The 14,679-nt window shown below is 36.1% G+C and overlaps 1 protein-coding gene across 2 annotated transcripts in view; it reads left to right on the top strand.

Moving 5' to 3' along the window:
* Positions 1-6,359, top strand: part of LOC135212164 (nascent polypeptide-associated complex subunit alpha, muscle-specific form-like) — a 58,506-nt gene extending 52,147 nt beyond the window's left edge. For both annotated transcript variants that reach the window (XM_064245589.1, XM_064245588.1), the window contains exon 4: positions 2,988-6,359. In XM_064245589.1, coding sequence (XP_064101659.1) covers positions 2,988-3,200 — 213 coding nt within the window. In that variant the 3' untranslated portion in view covers positions 3,201-6,359. The remainder of the gene's footprint in view (positions 1-2,987) is intronic.
* Positions 6,360-14,679: the final 8,320 nt, after the last annotated feature.

Below are 14,679 nucleotides of genomic sequence, written 5' to 3'. Positions count from 1 at the left end.
CATGACCCGGCGGCAGGAATTGCAATAAATCCTTCGGGAGATAAGAGGAGAGATTCAGCGTACTAGCAAAAAGGATATGCTAACCATGAGATCAAGATAACTGTCCTCACATGTCACCTGGTGTCAGCAACTCTTACTCAAGCCTAGACGTGACCAGCCACAGGCATTCGCTTCGCTTCCCCCTCCACGTCTTTTCCATAGGTGGCGGCTTCTCTCTCTCTCTCTCTCTCTCTCTCTCTCTCTCTCTCTCTCTGGAAAGCAGTGAAGAGAAGAGACCACCTTCTGTGAAAGACGAGTGAATAAATGTCAAATCCTTTGCAGCTGGGTAATGATTCCAGTTCATTTTCCTTCTAATCATCCCATTGTTAATTATTAAACTTCACTGTTATAAAAAACAGAACAAACTCTATTACTATAAAACAAACAGAAAATAAAGAAATGAAGAGAGAGCTACGTGAGCCAAGCTTCACCTTAAAACTGGGAAAGGTTTAGCTGTTCGTTAATTTAGAAAAGGAGTACCTACATCGTTAGTGTCAATGGACGTGTGTCGCCGTCAGGAGGAGGGACCGCTGAAGTGGAGTCAGACATCTCTCTCTCTCTCTCTCTCTCTCTCTCTCTCTCTCTCTCTCAGGATACTGACGTGACTAGTCAGATGCTCTCTCTCCGCGCCATAGTCACGAGATAATTTTTAACAAATCGATCCCACGACTCATGGCCAGGATTTCCCGCTGAATTTCTCAGCCTCTCCAGTTGAAACGAATAAAGGGAAATTCATAGAATTTGCAATTTTTCATGATGAAAATGTCAGGAGAAAGTGGACGTATTTGAACGTTTTCTCTACTCTCACATTCAGACGTCTACAATCTTACCTAACATAATTGAATTATTCTCATTATATTTCAACATCCACATTTAATTTCTCTCCTCTTTTATTGAGCTTCAGCTTTCCCTCATTTTTATACAGAATTTTTAATGAATGAAGACCATTCTTTTCATCATCCCATTTCTTACTGTAAGTAAAGTTTGTGTGAAATTTGTTAAAATACCAACGAAGGTCTGACACAAAACACATCCGAAGTGTCAAAAGGGGAAGTTTGAAAATACTCGTAACATCTTGAATCCGACGAAAAGCCTCTTGTCTCCAATGAGAGAAGACCATCATCCCACTGGGCAAAGTCTTCGGAGATGATCACGTGACCCGAGACGGCCAATAGGGGGCGTGAGTTGGGGACGGGCCACAGCAGCACGATCAGGTAATCAGTAAACCAAGCTACTGGGGCCGTGCGGCAAAATTACTATTATATAGCATGCAACGATCCTGCCTCCCCAACCCCTGATCACTGCCTGTGACAGGCTGGCACGGTTAAGGATTGTTTATACCAGCGCCCCGTCTACATGATATCATGCTTGAGAGAGAGAGAGAGAGAGAGAGAGAGAGAGAGAGAGAGAGAGAGAGAGAGAGAGAGAGAGAGAGAGAGAGGCTTGCAGGGATGACTATGACCAAAAAAACTCTTAAAGCGAAAGAAAAGATAATGAATCTCAATCCACAACGAAGCCAAGAAGTAGATGCCGAAACTGTACCGGTATTTTGTTTCTGGTGTCTCGTATTTTATGAAACTTTCTCAGGCAAATGAACGACACTTTAAAGCAACGCAAAGGTGATTTAGTAAAACGCTTCCTTTATGATAAGAACAGTAACGAGACGAAGTTTAGAGAACTTCATCCTAACATTATCAACTTCTGCCATACATGTCTTAGCTCAAGTCTTCAGTGACGGTCTTCCATGATTCAGGAATTCTCTCTCTCTCTCTCTCTCTCTCTCTCTCTCTCTCTGTTCCTTCACATACATCGGTGAATTTACTTACTTTAGATTCTAGCGATTTGATTGGCTTTTGTCACTACACCAGCAGAAAATTTACTGGACTCACTGTATGCACGAAATTTCTTAACAGTCATTTTCCACTGAGGGCCAATACCGAGGGGTTACCAAAACAATGCAAATAGGGGATGCCATAATAGAGAGATACCAGGAATAATAAGCAGCCCAGAAGGCCTTCACTAGAAAGGGAGGCTGAGGAAAGGGTTGGAGGAGGGGAATGGAAAGGTCTCTCCTTGCAGCCTTTCAAAAAGGATCGAACATTTGTTCGTTAATAATCTCACTTCCTCCCCTCTTGTCCCTTGATCAATCTTGGATGCACGCCAGTTAAATTAACATTAGCTAAACACAAACAACATTCGCCTAGGCTCGATTTTAGATCTTTTACGAGGCACCTTGCGAAAGGGGTCGTTGGGGGTTCCTGATTTGCCCCCTATGTAGCTTAACTTTTGCATATTTTGCTTCCTAAAATTATAGAAAATATAAAAACACATATACAAACTCACTCCCTCACATACGCAAAGTGACGCCAGACAGCTCACAATCAATCAATCACATACACAAACACATCGCCACTGTCTTCTCCCCCTTTCTCTCGTGGATTCAGGAGGAAACACGTCTGTGTATATGCAAATATTTCATGTTTCTTGTTCTGCAACATGGAAACAACCACACAAAATTGCTTGTACTCTTCTCCTTACAAGTTTTCATGCTAAGAAAAACTGTTTTTTCTAAAAGCATTTTTCCATTACAAACAATGACCCTGTTGCAATATCAATTTCTCCTTCAGAGAACCAGAGTAATTTTGATGTTAGCCGAGTCTTTCTTCAGCTTTAAGGTTTAATAGATTACAGAGCACATTTTGAAGTTATTGCAAAGCACGAGACTTTTAATTGATCCCGACAGAGGGATGTTTCTCAAGAGGCAATTTTTGGACTCTCCGAAATAAGTTTCCTTTTAATATCAATAACAGTAATAGCTGCAACATACATTAATGCCAAAGGTGGGCCTGTTTGAACGTCCATCACAGGTGCAATCCCGGCAATTACAGCGTTGTTAAGACACCTCGACTAACCCATGATTTTTCTCTCTTTCTCTCCCTCTCCCGCAGGCATTCCGTGAGCAGCGCATCGACGGCTCCGCGCTCCCTCTGCTGACGGAGGAGCACCTCACCTCCAGTATCAACATGAAGCTCGGTCCCGCCCTCAAACTGCGGTCTGTTCTCGCCCGGCGGCTGGGCGCATGCAATGTCTGCCTCCACTGCGATCACTGTCACACGCAGACGCAGGAACGAAGGCCTGGATCGGCCTCTTCGGGGCAATAATGTAAGCGAAGGACACCACCCACTTCTCTCTCTCAAGTCTTGGACGTTTCAAAGGGCACTTCTCGAAGAAAAGACGACGTTCCCTGGAAGAAAGTCCGTCGCCCTGAAAGTGATTCCTCCGTTGCGGGCATCATTCTTCAAAAGTCCTCTGTGTGTTGTGTTGTACCTCACCTAATGTGTCGAATAAGATGGCCTTCTTTGTTACATTCCATGTGAAAGTTTATGCGAAAATGTTCTGTACATCCCATCATGATAAGATATCGAAAGAGACATACGTACATGTATTAGGAAGTCGACGAGAACAATACTGATGAGCAATTGCTTAAGCTTTAGATGATGTCTGTGTTAACTGGTTATCGTTAGGAATGTTCATTTCCTTATTTGGTTGGTATTTTAGAATACGTTTTTCTCTCACGGTACCTGAAAGTCACTCGTCACTATCTATGAACAACAGTGTTAGAATCATTGTCAAAATTCACTGGGTCTCAAATACCAGGTGTTTGATGAAGGGTGATGACAAGACTTAATTAATCCATCCAAAAAAACACATGCTAGTAATCACAAGTAATGTCAAGATTGGATGTAAACGGTTCAAGGGAGTTGTACCATTCCTGAATATTGTGTGAGTTTAGGCTTTGAGCCTCTTACTAGAAAATCCTTAGCACTTAGATACTAAAAATCTCTTTATTAAGTGTCAGTCCTTTGCAAGGACATGAAAGAAAGGTGCTCTTTCCTGTAGATTTTGACAGACAAAACTGTAGTTGCCGTTGCTTAGTCGACCAGTGAGACAAAACAATAGCTTATTTCTAGTGAGAGGAAAAGGCTTGAAAAAGCTTCAGCCTCCACAAGAGCTAAGCTTAGGTATACTGTAGGTGCATTAATACAAGAGGCATGCGCTTAATAGGGCCATATTCTGAAATATCACTTCAATCTTTGTTGAATCTGATCATTATTATTATATAAAACTTTCACGAATCATTCGGATGTAGATATAAAACGTTTTAAAAAGTGGCTTTAATTTCTTAGAGAACACAATAAACTGATTCACTCCACCATTTTCCTTCCTGAAACGTTCAGCTTTTCCGCAGCGTTGTGTTGGATATTTCCATGACTATGCGTCTCCGCATCGGGTAATCTGACGACCAAATTCAAGTCTGAATGATTGAACAACTTTTCCTTGCGCGTATTTATTTTCCTTCTCCTTTTTGAGGCTATTTTAAGTGAGATTTCAGAATGTGGAGCTGCTCTGTGCTTCCAGACTCGAAGAGGTGATCGCCCCTCACGAGTCCCCAAAAGACAAAACTCGCTCAAGAATAAACAAGTCATAGTTTTTTTTAAATACATTTTTTGTTAATTTTGTTTGTTTTTTAATTTCGTTGTACAATCATTCCACACAAATTATGTACATTTGCAAAGAATACCTCACAGGCTAGTTGTTTGTTTTTGTGCTGTAAACATGCATTGCAACTAAATGTTTCTTTTTAGACACTGCAAATGAAAACATAAAAAAAAATGATAAAAAAAGCTAACAAAGAGAATGAGAGACTTCGTAGAGTTTATTATGGAGCGCCTGAGCTCTGGGTAGTTTTTGAGAGGGGAACATGATCCTACCTACGGTGGTTGTTAAACCCTTAGCTGTGATTGTATCCATGTTTGTCTTTTAAACTCCCATTCATTAGAGGAATACTTACGTACATTTCCCCTTTCAAATCCGACCTTCGTTAACCCAAAGATTATCCATAAGTCCGCCTTTTTTTAATTCTTAAAGTCATTTTGATGGTAGGTGCATAGAGATGGTTCAGTATTTATTTTGTCTATTATTTTTTTTATTACACGATAACTAAATGTGTAATTACTGGGTAGTCTGTATATAATTGTTGATATGTTTATGAATACCACCTCCGAGTCGCGTGGGGCCACTGTAAGTCATCTTTAATTCTTTTTTAACTTAAGTTTCCAAAGTTCATGGTCATTTTTGGTAAACGTAGCCACAATTCAGTAGGTTCACTAACAAGGCCGCTGGACAGACGGTAGTTAACAGCGAACAGAAAAAATAAACTACGATCGTTACTACGTTTAGGCATAGGCACTGATAAGAAAAAAAAATCAATAAACAATCTTCCAAGACGTACAATGAACGTTGAAAATTATTCCCATGATAAAAACCAGACGATAAAGAGTAATATTTCCACGTCTGTTACCTAAATCTCGTAAGTTCCTCCTTCTGAAGGAACATGATCTCCACAGTTGCCATTTCAACCACCCCTGCCCGCCCCAAAACAAAAATAGGGAGGGTGGGGGAGCATAGAAGATGACCAAAATGAGACTTCGCAACTACCGTCTGCTATGAGAGGTCGAATCGCGCTTCATTAGTCATGTTACTCATTAGTTTTCCCTTTGCCATTTATTCCATTAATTAGTTTTCCCTTTGCCATTTATTCCATTATTATTCTTCATCATCGTCTTTCATCACATGAACTAGATCTTCCCGTCATCCACCCATTGTGTTAATAGACTCTGTTCAGAATGTCGCTGTACATAAGACAAAACTTAAGAGTTAAATCTTTTTTTTATCTATATTAATAAATAAAAAAGAACCCGGTGGTATGCTAGAGAGGCTTGGTGAGCAACAAAACGTCAAAAGCAAAACGTGCAGCTGATGCCATCGAAAGCAGGCGGAAAAGCTGCTTCTGCTGCTGGTGCTGGTGCTGGTGTTAATCACTAGCCAATCATAACTTGTCTCTGGAATGTCTTCCCGGAGACTGGAAGTTATGATTGGCCAGTTATTAGCACCGGTAGCTAATAACTGGCTTAAGGGAATTTTTGAAGGCATCAGACGGCGGTCGAAACTGACGTCAGAATCTCGCGCAGGATTTCGAACGTTAATGAACGTACCACTATTCGACTTCAGGAATCGTCGGTCTCTCGGCCACTTTTGTCCTCCCAGTCGAACTAGCTCTGAAGGGCCTGCAGGGTCGGGTGTAAGCAATAACATATATATATAAATAAATATACAAATGATTTACGTGCGAGTTGATGGAACTCTAAAGTTGAAAATATATTTTGTTTGTTTATATTATTTTCTATTGGGATGGCTTGTACTACACCACACACCATATTGTAAATATCATAACACCAAAATAAAGAAGAGAAAGATGACTCGGCATTTTATTTGTTCCTGTTACCTTTCACGTAAGATGATAGAATAAAACTACAAATTGCAAACAACGAAAATTGTAAATTTAAAAGTTGGTAAGTGTGAAAACCATAATGTAAATAACTATGATTATTTACAGTTCAGATTGATTAAAGTGATACAGGGTCCTCTGAGAGTGAGTGAGGGCCACTTATGAAATAAACTTCTAAAAAAATAATAATAATAAAAAAGTAAGGTAGATTTACTCCGCCAAAGAGTAATGTGACAAGCATAGTCTCCATACTTCAACCAGAATAAGATTATGGTGATTATAATAATTCATTTTCCTTATTCTGATCCTTACCAAGGTCTCTCGTCTTAGCTAAAACGGTTCTAGGGAAAAAAAATGCTCAATATATGAAGACAAAATCACATAAAATGAATTAATAAACAAACGGCTGAAATAATGAAAATTAAAAGATAAACACATCGTGCACAAGTCGTGATAATCTACCAATTTCAAAGCGTCTTTCATAAATCAAGTCATTACTGCAAGGAAGGCTACGTACCCTAAATCCTTGCTTGTAAGACTAACCCATAATCAATGCAACAGTTCCTCTGCACTGTAAATGAAGAATGATAGAGCAGATTTCCTCATTGCTTTAAAGATGTAAGAATAAACGTGCATTATAGATTATCATTATTATTCAGAAGATGAATAATAACTGACTTGAAATTCAAGAAGCTTCCAAAGAATATGGTGTTCATTCGAATGAAGTAATAGAAGGTAATGGGAAAAACAAAGGAGAGAGAAGTTATTAAAAAAGAAATAAATAAACAAAAGAATCAATAAAAACAGTAATTAAAATATCAAAATACAAATTGAATTAATATCAACATAAGGAAGCAGTAACAGTGTAAATGATTATGATGACAGTATTACCGTAGTATTACCTTCATTACTGCTAATGCAGATAAAAATAACACCATGCCAAAGCATAACAGGAACAAAATCTACAGACTGCAGATAAAGCGTAAGTGAAAATTCAAGACTAAACATATTTATTAGACAATTGATGTGACTTCTTTTCTGATTAGAGTAAACAAAACCTAAAAAAAAGAAAAGGGCAATAAACTGTATTACGTGATAAATTACAAAACAGGATTTGAAAACCAAAGGTAAAATTATTATTATTATTATTATTATTATTATTATTATTATTATTATTATTATTATTATTATTATTCAGAAGATGAAACCTATTCATATGGAACAAGACCACAGGGCCACTGACTTGAAATTCAAACTTCCAAAGAATATTAAGGTGTTCATTAGGATGAAGTAAGACGAGGTAAAGGGAAATACACACACACCCAACTTACTAAAAAAAAAATTTTAATAAATAAAAATATAGATAAAAATGTATCAAAATGCAAGAATAGTATTAGGGTAGTAACATACTGCATCTTCGCCTGAACTTCGAAGTTCCAGTTGCACGAGATCCTCTGGGGGAGGCTGTTCCACACTCCAGTTTTGTAAGGAGGCACATAGGATCTCTGGAACTGAGAAGTCCGACAGGGAGGCACATCTACTGCATATTGGTGCTGCTGTTGAGCGAATCTGGTTGCTCTCGGCAGATAAAGGGGATCAGGGATCAATTGTGAATGTGAAAGATCTCTGTTGAAACACAACTTATGAAACAGTGACAAACAAAAGACCATCCGCCGATGGTCTTAGTCAGCCATCCTCAACCGGGGTTCCGTAAGAATTCTTGTTTCATTTAATTATTTGTTATTTATAAGTATATAGTTTTCTTAGTTAAACATGCCGTGAGAAATCGTAGGCCTATAATTTATTTGACCTTAACATATCGTGCGAGATTTATTTCCTCAGTTTTACTAAAGGTAATTATTACAAATGCTTATATATATATATATATATATCTATAATATATATATATATATATATAGATATTATATAGGTATATATATATATATATATATATTTGGGGATGGTTCAATTGTCTTAGGGGTTCCTCAAAGTGCCAAAGGTTGGGAACCACTGATCTAAGTCATAACTACTACTATTAGGAAACAGAAACCTACAAGAAATAACAAATAATTTACTGCCCACTTCCTTCAGCATTTCAGCAGTCGTAGTCCTTGTCGTTAAAGGAATAATACTGGGGCTGACTAACATTTGTCCACCTTCTACCCTCAGCTTTATTATGAAATATAGATGTCCATTAAAAAGGACACTTATACACTTACAGTAAAGATAAAGCATTCAAAGAAAAGATCACGAGATACTGCAGCTGCAATTCCGACACAACTGACCGTGAGTGTTACATAAAAAGCAATTTAAGACTTGATATTTAGTAAATTAAATTTTGAAGAAACGAACCTGCAACAAACTTACATCCCACAAAGGGTAATAAAATACGCATACTTCAACATGGTACACTGACATTAAAACATGCGTGATCTATAGGCAACGTAAAAAGCCAGCACCCCTAATTTTGACTGATGGAAAACGACATATTTCGCGTTTACTAAAACAAGAAAATAGCACATCAACGAGACATCTTTTACCATAACCACAATTTCGCCTAAAATGACCAAACTTCCCACTGCGAGGGATATTTGCATTAGCCTCACCAGGTGTCACAGAGCATGCTTCTAAAAACATAGTCTCCAAATGATGTCCTTCTAACAAAAGGCTCGTTTGGAAGACTTTATTTGGATGGTCGCGTCTCAAGATGACGTGACTGGCGTTTATGTCCAAGAAATCACAGGAATAACAACAGCCGGAGTACTTCAAATCAATCACGCTTGCTATTCACGGACAACTTTTCATTGCTGGATAAGCATTCTCTGTCATATTACTGGAAGTTGCATTCTAATATAAACTGTTTTCATATATTTTTCAGCTTTTGCAAGTTGTGTGTTGTGTATAATACTACATACATACACACACACGCACACACACACACACACACACACACACACATATATATACATATATATATATATATATGTGTGTGTGGTGTGTGTGTGTGTGTGTGTGTGTGTATGTGTGCATAAATTACTCTACTGCTTATTAAAAATAAATACCAGCCTACTCTTACACAGACAGGCTAAGGTATGAGTGCGCTTTCACACAATTTGTATACACACTACACACAGACACACACACACACACACTACATCACACACATATATATATATATATATATATATATATATATATATATATATATCTATATATATATATATATATATATATATATATACTTTTCGTGTATGTGAGTATCCGTATACATGAATATTACCGAACTAATGTGTGGTTACAAAATATGTAAACCTAATAACATACATTTAAGACATATTTGACGGTACACAGACGCTCGGTAATGTCAAGGCTGGATTTCTTATTAATCGAAAAATACTGTGTAAGTACTATTATAAAAGTACAATTTCAAGAAAATAAGAAAGCTGATGAATAAGTAATCCCTTGGCACATACAGAATAGTATCTCTGCACTAAACCGTACAATCAAAATATCCAATCCAATGACAAGATATGCAGATTTGCGACAGAGACTCAAAGCGGACAAAACTAAGAATGAATATTATTGTTATTATTATTGATTGCCAACACAGACTGATACCGGATGAAGGAGCTTAGGAGTGACAGATATCCTGCAGGAAAACCAGCATTATGGTGGGGATAATCCCTCATCTATGAGGGTCCTCGATCAGCAAGATGGGAGCTGCTGAGGTAAGGCTGGAAGATGAAATTCAGGAAGTTTTTTTTTTTTTTTATCTTATAAAGGGGATTACCGCGGGTTCTTTGAAAGGATTTATCGGATGCTAGACGTTTGCTTATCTAGAGTGCAAACAGTATCAAATATCGCTTTCCATTGGATTATTGCTATTTACGCAATTGAGAAAAAATCCGGTCTCAAACCACGATAATGAGTCAACATGACCTTCCTATAAATCAGCAGGTTTGGGTAGTTTAACGAAGCTAACTATATCTCTCACAATATTTATTATTATAATCATTATTGTTGTTGTTGCTGTTGTTGTTATTTAAGCAATAATACTCAAAACCATATATTCAACTGAATCTAATAAAGATCACTCGAAGGAGATCATATATCCCGAAACTTGCCATCTTTGTACAGCTCAGTGTTATTTAGACAGTCATAATATTTCACTTCAGAAATTCCACAATAATTGACAACAGTGATTTTCACATTTTTATTCTACTTTTATTCTAACTACCGCATTTGGAGGCAAAACAGTGGTGGGATAAAACTGTCAACGTAGCTGGAAAGTTAGCAGTAATTTGAACAAGGTACTTCCAGTACAGCAGCTTGATAAATTAATTTTTATTTTGTTTCTTATTGGCATCTTATAATTTATATCATATCCATCATTAACATTAGTCGATTATTGATTATTTTCCCCTTTTTTGCAATGTTTACCTTCAGCTTCAAACCCTTTTGTTATCATCTAGCCCTAAAATTATTATACATAATACATTTACGAATAGAATAACGAGAATTCTAATTATCAGGCTGATATTCTATTGCAGCGCTAAAACCTGTCGTGTATGATTCCGTAACTTAAAAGAAAAATGACAAAACGAAAACTGACAATCTGATTAATATCCTTAAAGGAGAAAAGGGGGTTTCACTAAAAACTGCAAGGGATTATTGTCGTCAAAACTATATACGATGATTTCTAATCAAAGTGCGAGGACACAGCACCCTAACAGGAAAGATCTCTTCATTAACAGATTGTTTTATAATAACTACTACAAGTATATGAGAGAGAGAGAGAGAGCCATTAGTTCCATCCTGATATGTAATGAAAAACACCGTAAGATGAATGATGAATAAAGTCTACGGTGTTTACAATTACATCTTCAGTATTTCTCTTACACGATAGACTACTACGTATACATAGATAAACTTATAGTTGAACAACTTGTATATGATTCATTTTTTTTTTTAAGCATTTTGAAATTTTAATCTAATTGAACACCATTCTGATGTTGAAAATACACACACACACACACCATGCATATTAATTAATATAAGATCAACATATATATATATATATATATATATATATATATATATATATATATAATATATATATGAATGTGATATTATATTAAAAGAATATATTATATGTATATAATATATATATTATATAGTAATGACTGTGATAGTTAAATATTAAAAGATATATGGCCACAGGGAAAATTAAAACAAAGGAGTGCAATGCATTTCCCTTTAATGACTTAGATGAAAAAGTATATATAGTATACTAGCTGACCAACCTGGTGCTGCCGGGGGAAACTCTGAATAACAACAGATACTATCTCTCTCTCTCTTCTCTCTCTCTCTTCTCTCTCTCTCGCTCTCTCTCTCTCTCTCTCTCCTGTTACTACAGTTGCTTAAATTAATTTGTCCAGCATTTTTGAAATTTTATATTTCACCAGTTCCACCATTACTTCCTATTGGCGCTGAACTTGGACTTAAGAGCATTGGGAGTGTCACTATTCATCTCAGCGACCTCGAGAACTATGGATTAGAGACTAATATCTAATATCTGTCATTTTTCAGTTACATATATATATATATATATATATATATATATATATATATATATATATATATATATATATATATATATATATATAGTGTGTGTGTTTACATCCCCTAGTGAGCGGTTGTCTATACCTGTTGTACTGGTTTTAACCTGTTTCCATGATTCTGAATATTTTTTTTTTTTTTGCCATTTTTTTAGCTAGTTAATTACTCTTGGCATTTTTAACACTGTATACCGAAAATGTGTTGGAAGTGAATAAAATAATATAACTGAAGTAGGTTGGCCATAAGATCGTAAAACCAAGCAATTACATTTTATATACAAAACTGCGTTTAGAAAATAAGATATTTTACGATGATTCACGACAGTCATCTGGTAATGAGACTGATTCGAACGAATCAATAAGTTACCATAATTATCAGCATTACAGAGCGGAAAACTTTATAAAAATCAATAACAAACATAACTCATAACACAGTACTCATATTGATGCATGCATATATATATTATTTATATATTATATATATATATATATATATATATATTATATATATATATATATATAATGTGTGTGTGTGTATATAGATAGATAAATAATGTATATATCAATAATAAAAAATATATTTATTTATATATAATGCACTGTACTCACATTAATGCATATATATATATATATATAATATATATATCTATATATATATATATATAGATATATATATATATATAAATGTATATATAAATATCAAATACAAATGTATATATACACATATATATACACATACATATATATATATATATATATATATATATATATATATATATATATATATATATTCAAAATAAGGATGAAAGCAACTGATATAATTCAGACGCAAACTACTATTACTAAGGTGCAAAAGTTATAAAAACATTGCACTTCTGATTCTCGCAAGACGAAATTGCTTATGTGTTTAGTGTACGAATCGGTCTGCATCACTTCATTCCAAATCTGTTGTACTGCGCTTTTCGGTGATCCCGTGAATTCTCACTTTTCTCAAACGAATTTTTGATGGTCTGACTGTCTCTCTTCCTACTCATTTAGGCTACAGATGCAGCATAATGCAATGATTCAGAAACTCGAGGAAGTCGTCCGAAAACTTCGAGTGGGAAAAGAACATCGCAAACACAGCTCTTGAAAAACGCGACCCGGCCATGTATGACAACCGCAGGACCTGTGATTCACCGAAGATGACTGGACGATTGCAGCATGAAAGGGCCACTCTCAGGCTTTCAAGAGAAGGAGCTCTCTTCCTTGCACTTCCTCGAAGCCCTCGGGTTGATGTCGTGAAAATAGCACCAGAATAGCAGCAACATTAACAATCATTTGACCTTTTGGATCGTTTCCCTGCACAATATACCAGGGACCCTGGAAAAAGACTTCAAGAAACCCCAAAGCGGTTTTGTGTCTAGGAGACCATCTGTGAATGCTGATACTCGACTCACGAAGTGGTTATTCATTTCACTTGAAGAGGCGACTTTACAGTCTTTTCACGGGCGATTGTTATCTGGAGTCTAAATAAGTAAATAAAGGGAGGAACGTGAGTATGATATCAGATTTGAATGCGAGAAATACAATTCACCCACCAATACACGCACTTCATTCTTCAGTTGGCAAGTTTACCTTCCTTTAATATAATCTTTCAATGACATGCGCAGAGAAGTGCCTTGAAGCTTGTATTCAAAGACGCCTTTTTTGTATTTCCCGTTCTGAGTTGAAGTTCGCAAAAGCTATTGGTGAAATGTTACAATATATAATTATGCTGCTCTGACATCACAGAAAATAAATAATTGCACAACTATTGATGGTGTAAAATTTCATGTACCATAGCAGTAACAACAGCCATAAGAATAATGGCGTTGGTGATAATAACTGATAAACAGTAAGAAATTGAAAACGATTACCAGACCACCTTCGAAATAAACTATCAAAAAATAGGGTCTACAGTAGGAATATTGTCCGCAAAATGAACAGCAATTCATTAAAAGTGAAATGCTCTAATTGAATCGAAGTTCACAAAATCGTAAGATATAGATTTCCATCTTTTCTGATACGTTTTATAGAGAGATTAATGTTGAATTTTGAGATTAAAACGTCTGTCTCATATTCAAAGTTAAGCTCATTCGTTATATCTGCCAATGCTTACCCTGATATTTGGTTTCATATGACGTTCATAGAATTGACAGTATTTAAAGGATACTTTATTAAAACGTTCATAATTATGATCAATAAACACACACGTACATTTGCCCGCAGAAAGAAGCCCTCACAACCCACAATTAAAATGTGTATGAGGGATCATAACCGTTATGCAAACATCAAAAATCCCACAACAACAACATGTTATTATTATTATCATTATTAAGAAGATAAACCCTATTCGTAAGGAACAAGCCCAAATGGGGAAACGAATTGAAATTCAAGCTTCCAAAGAATATGGCGCTCATCAGGAAGTGAGAGAAGGCAAAGGGAAATATCAAAAAGAAAAAATAAATGTATGTATTAATAAATAGAGAACAATGTATTACTATGCAAGAATAGCATTAGGTAATGGACTACATCTTCGCTTCAACTTATACAAACAAAGGCCAAGAATAATAGAGCCCGAGGAGAGATCATTAGCTGTGTGAAATCGGCGCGCAGGAAGAGGCCAGGACGTCAATTCCTGACATGTATGCC

This window comes from Macrobrachium nipponense, chromosome 40 (genome assembly GCF_015104395.2).
Source record: "Macrobrachium nipponense isolate FS-2020 chromosome 40, ASM1510439v2, whole genome shotgun sequence".
Classification (NCBI taxonomy): domain Eukaryota; kingdom Metazoa; phylum Arthropoda; class Malacostraca; order Decapoda; family Palaemonidae; genus Macrobrachium; species Macrobrachium nipponense.
This window is presented reverse-complemented; position numbering and strand designations above follow the sequence as displayed.